This window comes from Furipterus horrens, unplaced genomic scaffold (assembly GCF_987537825.1).
Source record: "Furipterus horrens unplaced genomic scaffold, mFurHor1.1.pri manual_scaffold_5, whole genome shotgun sequence".
Classification (NCBI taxonomy): Eukaryota; Metazoa; Chordata; class Mammalia; order Chiroptera; family Furipteridae; genus Furipterus; species Furipterus horrens.
This window is the reverse complement of record NW_028327175.1, coordinates 7,764,272-7,776,970: the sequence shown is the minus strand read 5'-3', so window position 1 is coordinate 7,776,970 and position 12,699 is coordinate 7,764,272. Positions and strand designations below refer to the sequence as shown.

Here is a 12,699-nt window from a genome sequence, read left to right as displayed (position 1 = left end):
TTAGAGCACTCACACGTTGTTAGTGAGAATGCAAAATGGTGCAGCTGATTTGGAAAACAATTTGGTAGGTCCTCAAAATGTTAGGGAAAGAAGTACCGTATGACCCGGTAACTCTGTTCTTAGGTATATTATCAAAAGAGTTGCAGACATATGTCCATACAAAAGCTTGTATATAAATGTTCATAGCAGTGTTATGTGTACCATAGCCAAAAAGTAAAACACGTACCTGTCCATCAGCTCATGAATGGATAAATAACGTGTGGTTTATCCACAGAATATTATTCTGCCATAAAAAGGAACGAAGTACTGATACACGCTATAGATGAAACTTGAAAACATGATGCTGAATGAAGAAGTCGGACACAAGAAGCCACATATTGCATCACTCTGTTTGGATGAAATGTCCAGAAGAGGCACACCCATAGAGACCGAAAGTAGATTAGTGGTTGCCAGGAGCTGAAGGATACGGGGACCGACTGCTAACGGGTTCAGAATTTCTTTGGGGGATGATGAAAATATTCTGGAATTATTTAGATGGTGGTGATTTCACACTCATGTGAATATTTTTTAAACCACTGAGTTATACACTCTGAAAGGGTGAGTTTTATGATGTATAAGTTATACCCCAAAAAACAAACAGGGGTCAGGGAGGGTCTGGCTATCCACCGACAGCAGATCAGAATGAACAGAGGTATAAATCAGAAGTATATTCTACAGACCTTGACTGATGTGTGTGGGAGGCTGGGGAGTGAAGGAAAACTTCAAGAATAATTCAGAGGTGCCTTATCAACTTGTATTCCATTGACTTATTGTATATTTGCCCACCCCATTAGACTATGTGTCCCTCAACATACATTGGCTGAAAACATAGGATCGACTATGGGGGAAGAGAGGTGGCAATTTTAGATATACTTCTGATAAAACATCCAGTATGTCCATTTTTGTAAGTCTGTTTTATACAACCCAATTGCTCAGTTTCCCCCGTAAACAGAAAGGTTACTTCCTGTGCTTGGACAGTTTTGAAAGACTACTTCCCACTTTGAGGTTTCCCCATTTCAGTCTTGACGGAAGGAGCCACTAACCTCTATTGACACTATGTTGGGTGTTAAATGTTCTGCGGAGTTTTTGATATTTCCACAAATGGGGTGCCCTCTTCATTTCACCTTGAATTGGGGGTCACGTGTTTTGAAATATTTTGGGGCAATAAAAAATATCATTTTTTTTTTGTCAAAGTTATCATAATGCAACTATGCCTTGGCTGTCTCACTGGTGTGGGCTGTGCCCAGTTGACATAATTTCAATGTAAATACAAGACCTTGATACTTTATAAGCCTGTACACATTCCTTTCAGATCATGTAAATTTAGATAGTAAACTCCAGGTTCTCCAATGACTGTCTTCACAGGCCCATAAGAATCTAATGTCAGTCACATAGTTGTATTTATTAATCAGGCTCATTCTGGACTCAGTGCTTGCAAGTTGATTTTATTCCTCTCAGGAAGTCTGGCACCCAAACTGTGTATCATGAAAGGGATATCTTTGAATGAACTACTTTGCTGAAATTTTTCTTCGGCTCACATTCACTTATGTGTATTTTCTGAAAGACTCATTTATTGTTTGTGGATGTTGAGGTTGTGGATACCTGTATGTGTTCAAGATACTGCAGTGTGAATTTTATGTATATTGAGTTTCATCAGCCCTATAAAATATTTCATTATTTTTTATTTAAAAAAAAAGTATACAAATAAAACTTATTTTCTCTTTTCTAATTTGATGGAACGCCTCTGTGTTTGTCAAGTGCCTGAATGGTCGCTAGATGGCACTCTTGAGTCATGAACAGTAAAGAGGCTTTCTTTTTCAAATTTTTCATTATTTATTTTTTCAATGTTAACTTTAACTGAAACTTGGGGGCGACATGGATTAATAAAATTATACAGATTTTAGGTGCACAATTCTATAGCTCATCATCTGTACAGTGCATTGTGTGTTCATCACCCCAAGTTGAGTCTGCTTCATCACAGTTTACTCCTCTTTACCCTCTCCTACCTCATTATTTTTATTTTAAGTAAGAAAATTGAGGCTTAAAAGAATAACACAAATAGTAAATGGTAAAGCTCAGATTCAAAACAAGATCTGTCTGACGCTTTTTCTGGCAAGGCCCATTTTCTCCCAGGAAGCAGGACCCCACACTAACTGACATTTAAGAAGGAGCCAGAAGAGAGATACACCGATCTCTTTATGAGTATGGGAAACTGAGCACGTCTTCATGTATATTTAAACATATATGGTCAGTGCATTTCATTCAAGTGCTCACTCTGAGAGCGCGTGCACTTAAAAACGTGGCCACATAAAAAAAAAAAAAAGTCTAGGAACTGTATTAGCAGTCCCTAAAGTGAAGAGCTCTGAATCACTAGATCTGCTTAGCGTCCAGACCGTCATTTTGGCTCTGGCTTCCCCGTAGCCCTTCAGCGAGACCTATTGGTGCAATGCGTATCCTGAGCGCATAACCCAGTTCCTTCAAATGGGGTGGATGAACCAAGAGGCAAACCAAGGGCAGAGAATCTTTAGGATGCTTATTTTATCATACCCTGAATAGTGCAACACTAGCAGCTAACAAAATAATTTAAATTTTTATTTTTGAATAGGTAATATGTTCATTAATGTATTACAAATGCAAACCATCCTAAGGTAGACAAGTGTTTGTCCCATCTCTTTTCCTATCTATCTGTGCCCATCTTTTTACCCAGTTCTCTTCTCACGTACATGCCCAGTCAGGTGAAGTTTTTTATTAGTTCCCTGAGTATCCTTCCAGACTTTCTTCATGCAGATACAAAAAAACATGAATACATATTCCCCTTATCCTTCCTCCTTTTCACCCCAAAGTAACAACAGTGTATTTTGTTAATCTTTTCATATCAATGCATAGAGAACTTCTTCAATTTTTTATGACTGTATAATATTTCATTTAATTGTATACTATAACTTACTTAACCCATCCATGACTGATGCATATTTGGGTTGTTTCTAATCTTTTGCACAACAGCTGACATTTATTGAACTGAGCTTACCATATTCCAGGTACGGTGCAAACTGCTTTACTTGGATTCATTTACTGTAACAGCCCTATGAGGTAGACAATATTATTTCCACTTTTTAGATAAGGAAGCAAGAGGATCAAAGTAAGCAACTTGCCTAAGACTTGGAGTCAGACTTTCCACCTTTACAGCAAATTTTTATACTAGTGAAACATAAATTAGTACCCTTTACTGATTCCAGAAAAGTTCCTTCTTTTAGGAAGTTTCTAGTTATGTGTTTGTGACTGTGCTTCACTTGTTTCCAAGATTTTTTCACAAGCATTCGAAGAGTTTGTACAATTCGGGATTCTACTTCTTTCCACCGCTCATTCTTTATTCTTTCATGGCCTGTGGCGTATGTAATGATGAGCCTGATATCAAACTACATCTGCTAGAGAGAGTTTAAAGAGGAAAAGCCTAAAATTACAGAATCGTCGTCGGCAGCCGTCCGTCTCGAGAGACGATGGTGTAGCTTCTTAAGAGTCTATCTGCACTGCCGAGAATGGCTGTGCAGTCCGACTCGGGAGTGACACCGTATCTGTCTCCTCCCGTGTTGAATCGACATCTTGCGATGACGCTGGAGTGTCCTCTCCAGTGAAGCTGAAGCTACAGAGCCTGGGCAGGGTGATATGGAGGGTCTGCTGTTGCCCATGCAGCAGACCCCCCCTCTCTTCGCAGCTGAAGGGTCCAAGGGAAAGACGGAGTCAATACAGCTTGGCTTCAGGTGCACCGCAGGAGTTGCCGGTGTTGACTACAACGTCAAACCGCCTTAGGGACTCCGGCTCCGGATTTTCTGTCGGGGTTTACTCCCTTAGCCTTTCCCCTGAAGAGGTATGCCGCAAGGCAGCGGAGGTTTTTTGGAGTCAGAGTTTTCCTTCTCTGATGTGCCCTGACTGGAAGATCGAACCAGCGACACTTAGCTCGCAGGCCGACGCTCAATCCACTGAGCCAAACCAGCCAGGGCTTAAAATTACAGAATAGATTGACATTACCTGAGACTGATTAATTTTTACTTCAGGGCTACAATATGCTGAACCCTTGATCTGAAAAACAAAAACCAAAAAGACCCAGACAAACCCAACTTTCTTTGTAGGTAGGTGTCTCAAGGTTAAAGTGTAGAATGAGTAAGTGACCTTGTCTGTTGGTATGCACCCTTCCTCTGCAGGCAACCAGGCATCTTTGTATTTTGCGCCTTCCTTCTCAGAGCTGTTGGCCTTCATTCAAATGTGAACCAGATGAAATGTATCTTGGACCTGCAGGCTGCTGCTACTATGTGCATTGCAGATAAGGCAAAGACCCAGATAGCATTCGAACTGCTATCGAGCCTTCTCCTGAATTTAGCAAGTGCCCACCACTATTGAAAACCTTAATGACAAAATGACAGGCAGTCTTACCACCTCCTCATGTTAATTGGATCCTCGAGCGGGGCGTGGGGTGGGTGGGAGGCTTGTGTGGTGGTATCAGGGGCAGTGACCTCTGTCTAAAAGAAGAGTGTGAAGCCCTGTAAATAGCTCTTACTCTGCTTAAACCTTAAGCAACTTTCATATGAAAGACTGGATGCCAATAGAGGCTACTAATCTAGTGACCTCCCTTTAAACTAACGCACAAATTGCAGTATTTAATGTAGTGCTACTGGCAGAGATGGGCACAATCGTAGTAGGTGTAATGATAAAACATTTAATCATGATTTTGCTGAAATAATGATTTGGAGAAGGCATTGCCTAAGAGTCATTTTTCACTCTTCACGCAGTGACACTTTAAGGGAAAAAGAGAGACCACCTGGCGTGTTTATTAGCTTAACAAGCACTTTGACTAGGAGCCTAAGGAGAGTCATTGTTTCTCACGGCTTCCACGTGGTTTGACTCCACCGCCTACTGCTCTTCTTTTACTCCAGGGGCTGAGCACACCTGCCACGCGGGGGCGCTGTTGCTTCCTCGCTCCAAGCGTGGCAGTTTCAATTCTGACCTTACCCGTCTCCGCACGGGAGAGAAAAAAGAGGCCCTATCCTTCCCCAGTGAGTTCATTTCCCCTGCGCCTCCAGAGGCAGTGGGATCTGTTGGAACAATTCAGAACAAAACCAAATGGCTAATAAACGAAACAGGCTTGTTACAATGAATGTTTTCAAATATTTCCCCTGGGTGAACCATGACAGCTTCTGGCTATCACCGGTTGTCTAGTAGTTTTATGAGGGTGTGGGGATGGTAACAGCTTTGGAGGTGCTACCAAGGGAAGTGAGGGCTAACTGGGAAAAGGGGGTGTGTTGAGGCAGGAGGTGGGGAAAGGGACGGGCCCTTGAGTACCCTTCTCCCGTCTGGCAGAAATCTGCTTTTCTCCTCTACCGACTCAATTTTGGCTCAGACACCACACGCCGGAGCATGTCATGTCACGTGTGCCACTTGGGTGGGGGGAGTTGTTAGAAATGCAGGTTCTGTGCTCACATGAACTTGGGAAACTCTGGTTTGAAAAAAAGTGAAAGAGAAGTATTACTCGGTGTTGAACTTTCAGAACATTTAATTTGCAAGGTGTGTGCCTTGTAGCGCTTCCAGAACATTGAATTTATAATGCCCTGTGCTTGGCGAATCTTAAGGCTGGGCGTCTGCTAGCAGAGACATCTTTCCAGTGCTTCTCAGTGGAGGACTGTGTGATCTTGCTCCCAGGGGACTTCTGGCACTGTCCGGGCACATTTTTGACTGTCACGACTGGGGAGGGTGTCATTGCCATGTGGGAAGAGACCAGGGGAGGTGGTGAGTGTCCTCCCGAGCACAGCGCGGCTCTATGATACACACAACCTCTTACACTGACTGAACCACAAAATTAATGATTCCGAAGTGCCTTGCAGCAGAGGAGAAAGCATGTCGGGAAACCCTGCCCTCAGTTCAGGCTCGATGCTTTAATTGCCAGGTGGCGTGGTCTTCGGGCCGCACTCCCTCTCTCAGACCGCCATCGGGTGGTGCTCGGAGGTGCTGTCACCGCGTCACCGCGTCACTGCTCACACACCTCTCCCTGAGTTCTCTCCCCAGTTGGCCCGACAGGCGCTGTTTTCGTTTTCCTTCTCCTCTGCAACCTCCCCCTCTCTGCTTCGTGACTTTCTCCGTCTTCTTGCTCCCCGAGTGGGAGCATTTCTGGTGGCTTTCTATTTCACCGAGACCAGTCTCCGAGGACTGTGGCTTTACCTGTACCCCTTCCCACGACCCTTCTTCCCGAAGATGTCTACATTTCCAGTACGTGTCTGATGTCTCCTCCCACGTAGCGCGCACTTACGTCTGTCCTGCTCGTGATACCCTAACACCAAGTGTCAGGGTGTTGAGCCTAACTGTGCAAGTAAAACTGGAGCTCGGCTTCAGAGAACACCTGGAAAGTCGTACCAAACACCAGTATTTTGTGAAATCGGTGAAAGGGATATTGGAAAGCTGCTAGAACAATGTAAAGCCGTGAAAAATGAGGCTCTGGCAGAATGAGACAGGGCGGCCACTGAGGGAGAGAAAATGGAGATGGATGGACCGTGACAAGAATTTTCCAACACAGTGATCTGGATAGCAAAGTCTCAAGGGAAGTTCTTGGGAAAATTAGTGATGCCTTTTAATATATTTGATAAAAAAAGTTCTTTTTGATCATTCTATGGAAGTCAAGCATGAAGGATGTGCATCATATTATTTTAGGCCATTTATATATATATTTTTTGGGGGAGTGCTTCCACTCCAGAATGTTCCCCGTACATTTTGAGTGACAGAACTGCATTTAGATCTTCTCTCCCACAAAGTGTTTAATCTCTGAGTTTGGTGTATAACACCCCTTGAAAGAATCCTGAGAACGGTCACTTAGTTTGGTAGACTGCAACGGGATGAAGACTTATTCTTTGCCTCACACAGCGTCCTTTGGTTGAGAATCACTTAAACGCTGAGCTGAGAACATTTTCTGCCTTTCTTGATTTACAGATGTTGCCTCCCAAGTGCACAGATGAGCAGCCCCAGCTGGCTGGAGCTAAGGCCTGTGGGGAGTGATGAGATGCATCTGACTCCAAGACGCAGACTAATCACAGGGCAGGCTCCCCTCTCCCGGAGGAGGCGCTGGCTGGCCTGGGAGCAGGGTCTGAGAGCACTCGCTCCCTATAAGAGTACCCTGGGCAGCCCCAGCCCCAGCCCAGCGGGGAGGGAGAGCCGGGAGGGCGCGCTCTGCTGGGCTCCTCCGCCGCAGAGCATTCACGGGCACTCCCAGCAGAAGTTTTCGTCCTCTCTCCTGCCCAACATGGAGGTGAGATCATGATTCCATTACCTCTGTAAGCGGAGCTATCGCACGTGAGAGGAAGGCTCCATGGGAAGAACTCAGATAAGGAGAGGACCAGGGAAATAGGGGCGATGAAGGTGACTGTTAAACTCCTTATTTAAGTATGTTGAACAGCTCAGCCAAAGGGAATTCCTTTTTCTTGCCCTGCAGTTAACTGACTGGTTCAGAGATCTGGGGATCAGAAATTGGAGACTATGTTTATGAAAGTCCAGAGAAAGCCACTAAGAAATATAACAGCACTACTGTTATTTCTTAGGGGAAAATTCCCTCCAGGGTAGTTTTGTGCGTTTGATTTGGAGCCAAGCAAGGGGCCCTGTGACTGACTTAGTGAGAGCTTTATAAAAAGAAGAGGTTTCAGAGACTTGGAACTTCAGAGCGTGAGGACAGCAGAGGCTACAGGTAGTTGGAATGAAACTGAGGCTTTAGCAAGTACACATGTTGGCCTCATGCAAAGTGGCCAGATGATAAAAAAATTATCACTCAACCCGAGAAAGGACCAAGGACAGAAATCACTCCCATAGACTATATTTCTGGGATGCAAAAATAACTTGAAATTTCGACTCTAATTTTATTATTGAAAACTTAAGGTATTTAAACCTTAAAAGTTTTGCACTATAATGCTGAAACAATAATTTCTCAGTCCTGTCAGCTGCTAGGTTGCCTTTGTGGTCACCATACTGTCCACTTGTGACACTGAATCTATGTTCAGTCTGATGAGGTTGGAGGAGGACTAAGAGATGGGTCTTGAATAACTCAGACATGGAATTAAATGATTAAAAATTAAACACAAATCACAACGTTAATTTGTTTAATGTTATGATGCTAGAACACCAAGTTACCCTACAAAAGCTAGAGTTTATGATAGAATCTAATCTTTATCTGTGTCTTGTATTTTTATTTAAAATGTTATGACATTTGTTGGCTCAGAAAGAATATGATGCTTTTCTTAGGGTCATCTAGCTAATAGACCTTCTCTTAATATTTGTATTAGCCATCAACCAGTTTCCTTATTTATTTTGAGTCATCTTAATAACTGCTTTGTGCTTAAAAATTTATCCACAATCATTGATTATTATGGTATTATTTTGCCATGATAATAAAGAAATTATTTCCCTACAAGTTGTATGCAAAGTTCTCTATTTGAAAGTATATATTCATATTTTTACATGAAACCTGAAGGGAATATTTTTATGATACATTACAGAGAAGGGAAACTTGGGCTATGAAGACACTACCAAAAATGATTTCTGGGTCTGGTCTTTTAAGGGGCAGCATCCTTTTGTCTTGTCTCCCCAGTCATATGAACTGAATTCAGAGAGGTGGTCCTAGAATCCCCCTGGTTCTTTCTGTATCCCTGGGTTAGGAGACCACTTGGGTCTGAACGATTTCAGAAAGACTTCAGAGCAAAAAGGGCTTCTCGTTGATCTGGTTGTAGTCCAGCCTTTTACGATCTCCTCCCTGGACAGAGAAGAACACAAGGTTTGTGAACCGCAGGCCTGATTCTCATGGGGCTGGGATGTGGTCGGGCACCATGGTGTCTCAGAACAGGGCCTCTCTCCTTCCTCTCTACACCCAGAGTGGATCTGACATCTTCAGCTGTCTTTGCTCAGTTACACTGCATTGGTATTTGTGCCTTTAAAAAACATGTCTTTTTCCAGATTACAGTACTACCTTATTGGGAAAAATAAGTTAAAAAAGAAGATAATATCTATTATTTCTCCACCCAGTGGTAACCACTATTAACATTTTAATCCATTTCTTTTCAGACTTTTATATGAATATGTACAAAATATACTTTATTAAATTGCTATCAAATTAGATATGGATCCTTTTACTCACTATATCATAAGTGTGCTCTCCTGTCATTGGAATCTATAATGTCCTTCTAATGGCTGCAGGGCATTCAATCATATTATTGTGCCATTGTGCATTTTTTTATTGTTAGAATAACAATTGATGTTTATTTCTAATAAAGATATGAGTACATTGACTTTAAAACCTAACTTCTTCATTTGTATAGTACCCTATATTCAAAATATATTGATTAAAATATTAATTAGGAAAAGCCAATGAATTAAATTTGATTTTTTTCCTACTTAAAGAAAAAGGATATTGGAACCCAGTGTATACTACAGAAATTAGTATTTTATTTTTTCACCCCGAATGTGCTCATGGTTCAATAGATAAACACAAATGACTAGACTTGAAGAAATTAGAAGGGTGGAGATGATGGTTGTAGCTGGAACAGCTTAGAAGAAGGAGGTAGCACTAATGTTCAGGTAAGAAAGGACAAAAGAGAATTCTGGGTAATGTAGTTCCAGTTTAGCCATATCACACAGTCTGAAGACACCACATCTTTTCAACTAAGCAATTTTTATAGAGTCAATACAGACGCGTGTCTGTTTCTGTCATTAAGGTGTCTTCTACCTTGTCCCTTTGATAAGACACTCTATCAAAAGGCAAGACATAATAACTGCTTCATTTTCAGGTCTCTAGCTAGCAAATTCTTAAGAAATTCTTTTGGTTGTTAGATCCAGCTTGTGTAACTCATGAACAGAAACTGGCTTTGTAATAAGCAGATCTTCATGGGTTATAATAAGGAGTACATATATGGGGAAGGTGGTGTCAAAGATATTCGCTAAAATATAGTTGGAATTCTTTTAAAACACATGGAATCTTAAGAATTTCTTTTTTCATGATTTCTGAGTTGACTGGTAGTCAAAGTCCAAGAACAGTAAGTGCTCAGTGACTCCTCGTGTTGAAGTGAAATACTGGACATTCAATGCAGTCTCACAGAAAGAGGTACCCCTTGGCCATCTCCATCCTTGAGATTATGTGAGATTGTGTCCCTCTGAGAATGAGAGATATATAGAATGACACCCTCCTCACATCTGAGAAAATCTAAAGGCACGGGCTGGTTGACTGGCCTGCCTTTAGCAGAACAAAGAACACAGCAGTATCGGTTGCATTCTGGACACCGAGCTTTTGAGAGAACAGTGTGCTGCCATGATGTGGGTGGGGGCAGGCAGGGGGCATCCAAAGAACTGCAGAGACACTGTGAGAGGTAAAGAATTGGCATTCAAACATCCAATCACCCTGATTTGCCATCACCAGACTCCCGCTGAATGAGTCAAGCGGTGTCGCCCCAATCAATTTGATATTAAAAAAAGTTCTTTGGGACTCTTTCGTCTTTCACTCCTGCTGCTCTGACTTTTAAGAAGATAGAAGCAGTCTGGAGAAGGGGGTGGAAAAGAGAAGCGGAAGAATACCCACCCCGTTATAAGCATCTAGGAACTTTGAGTAGGACAGAAATTTAAAATCAGATGATAAATTGAAACTTGACTATTAAATTGTTCCAGAATTTTGAATTTCTGAAAATTTGTTAATGCCTGGGGGTGACTAATAAAGCTATGACATAAGCTTTCCCAAAGGCAGGAAAATTGAGAGTGTAGAGACATATTTAAAAAAGGAAAAAACCCATGTTTTTAATTAGAAAAAACACCTTTAAAAGGTGTTGCTTTAATTCTATGCTTCCCACGTTTGTTGAAAACTCAGGCAGTGTCCCGGCCCCCGCAGCCCCTTATTTACTCATTTCCATCTTGCCCACAGCTCCTTGGTTGTGCCAATGAGGATAAGGGGCAAAAAGATTTGAAGAAGCATGAAAGACAGAGGTAGGCAAGAAGCATTTCATAACTGAAGGGAGATACTTGATATGAGGACAGGTGACCTTGGAGGGCAGGTACATGGGGCTGGGGAAATGACAGGAAGCAACTCCACAGCTGCGTTGACAGAAAAAGGGTTTGGGGCAGAGGAGAAAGGATATTTGGACTGTTAACACGAGGAGTTAAGATGATTTTAAAGACGTTTATAGTGGGTTATGAATTGAATGCATCTGATATGCCTAGAGCGTCTCCGGTAAGGATTTGAATTGTATTCCCTACACGTTCGTTTGTCAGGTGAAGTAGGAGGATACTTAAAAGTAACAGTAAGGTAATAGAAATCACCTATTATTTCACAACCAGAAGTAAACTATTAGTCTGTGTTATATTTCTTGTTAAGCTTGTTCTCAGTACACATTTCATTTTTCAAACAAAATGTAGTTACATTTCACATACAATGCTTAGCTGGTGTTATCAGGTAAAGGCGATGACCAAAGACCTCAGAGGTTTTTCAAAGAGCGACAGAGGCGCCCGCAGAACTAAGGAGTATGACGAACGTCACCGCTTCTCCGGCCAGGGGTGTGTCTCAACTTCTGCGTCTTCGCTGATGAAATGTATTTCCCCTTTGACTCCTCAGCCTGCCTGCTCATTCTCGCAGACTCCTCCTCTCTGGGTGTCCCCGTGGGTGTTGGAGTTAGAGAGAAGGACAGTGGAGAAAGAAAGGAATTCAAAGATGATCGCACCCTAATGGCATGCTTGTGACAGTTTAGTGAGCATTTTTAACTTGTTCGCGACACCGCCCAGCTCCTAGTTGTTCTTACAGAAAGGAATCGTAGGAGGGGAGCTTAACAGAATTATATTAAACTCTTATTTAAAATGGAAACTTAAAAGACAGGTTGAATCATCGAGCCTTCTCCGTGGTCCTTGCACTCTTTTTTTTTTTTTTTTTAAATAATTTTATTTATTTATTTATTTAGTTTATTTGTAGAGAGAGGGGAAAGGAGAAAGAAAGGGAGTGTAACATCACTGTGTGGTTGCCTCTCACTCGCGCCCCCAACTGGGGACCTGACCTGCAACCTAATCATGTGCCTTGACTGGGAATCGAACCAGTGATACTTGGCTCGCAGGCTGACGCTCAATCCACTGAGCCACAGCAGCCAGGGCCGGTCTTTGCACTCTTTATATTCCTAAACCACAAATCTTGACTTGTACAAATGAATTTGCTTTCAACTCATTAAAGAAATGCAAACTAAAATAATGCTTTTATTTTCCCCAGGCAATACGTTTGTTCATCTTGGTGGGATTTATAGGAGAGTTCCCAGTTTTCTCAAGGTGAGAATTTTTTGGATTGTGTGTGGAAACCATTAAAAAACAAAATTTTTTTTTTGTTTATTTTTAGGAAACTCTTTAGCGTGGCCTGATTTCTGCATTGCAGCCTGAGCATGTTGATTCTTTCTACAAAAAAAGCTTGTCTTAGTCTTATTCTTAATTTATTTTATTCGCTGTAAGGAAAAAAGCTGAAGATGAAAACTACCTCGAGGTTTCTGTCTGTCCCAGTTGCACAGTTTTACCTGAATTTCAGAGAATCGCAGCTGCCCTACGCAGCTCAGCGCAGAGTTTGATCTTTACATGTCGTCTCTGCAGAACATTCTTTGGGTTCTAAAGGTTGAGAGCTTTTAAAGA

At 42.1% G+C, this 12,699-nt stretch overlaps 1 protein-coding gene across 1 annotated transcript in view; it reads left to right on the top strand.

Moving 5' to 3' along the window:
• Nucleotides 1-7,183: 7,183 nt before the first annotated feature.
• The window catches only part of C7 (complement C7), a 52,276-nt gene continuing 46,760 nt past the window's right edge, over nucleotides 7,184-12,699 (top strand). The window contains exons 1-2 of the mRNA XM_090276146.1: nucleotides 7,184-7,324; nucleotides 12,293-12,348. Of these exons, the coding sequence (XP_090132272.1) occupies nucleotides 7,319-7,324; nucleotides 12,293-12,348 (62 nt within the window). The 5' untranslated portion in view covers nucleotides 7,184-7,318. The remainder of the gene's footprint in view (nucleotides 7,325-12,292; nucleotides 12,349-12,699) is intronic.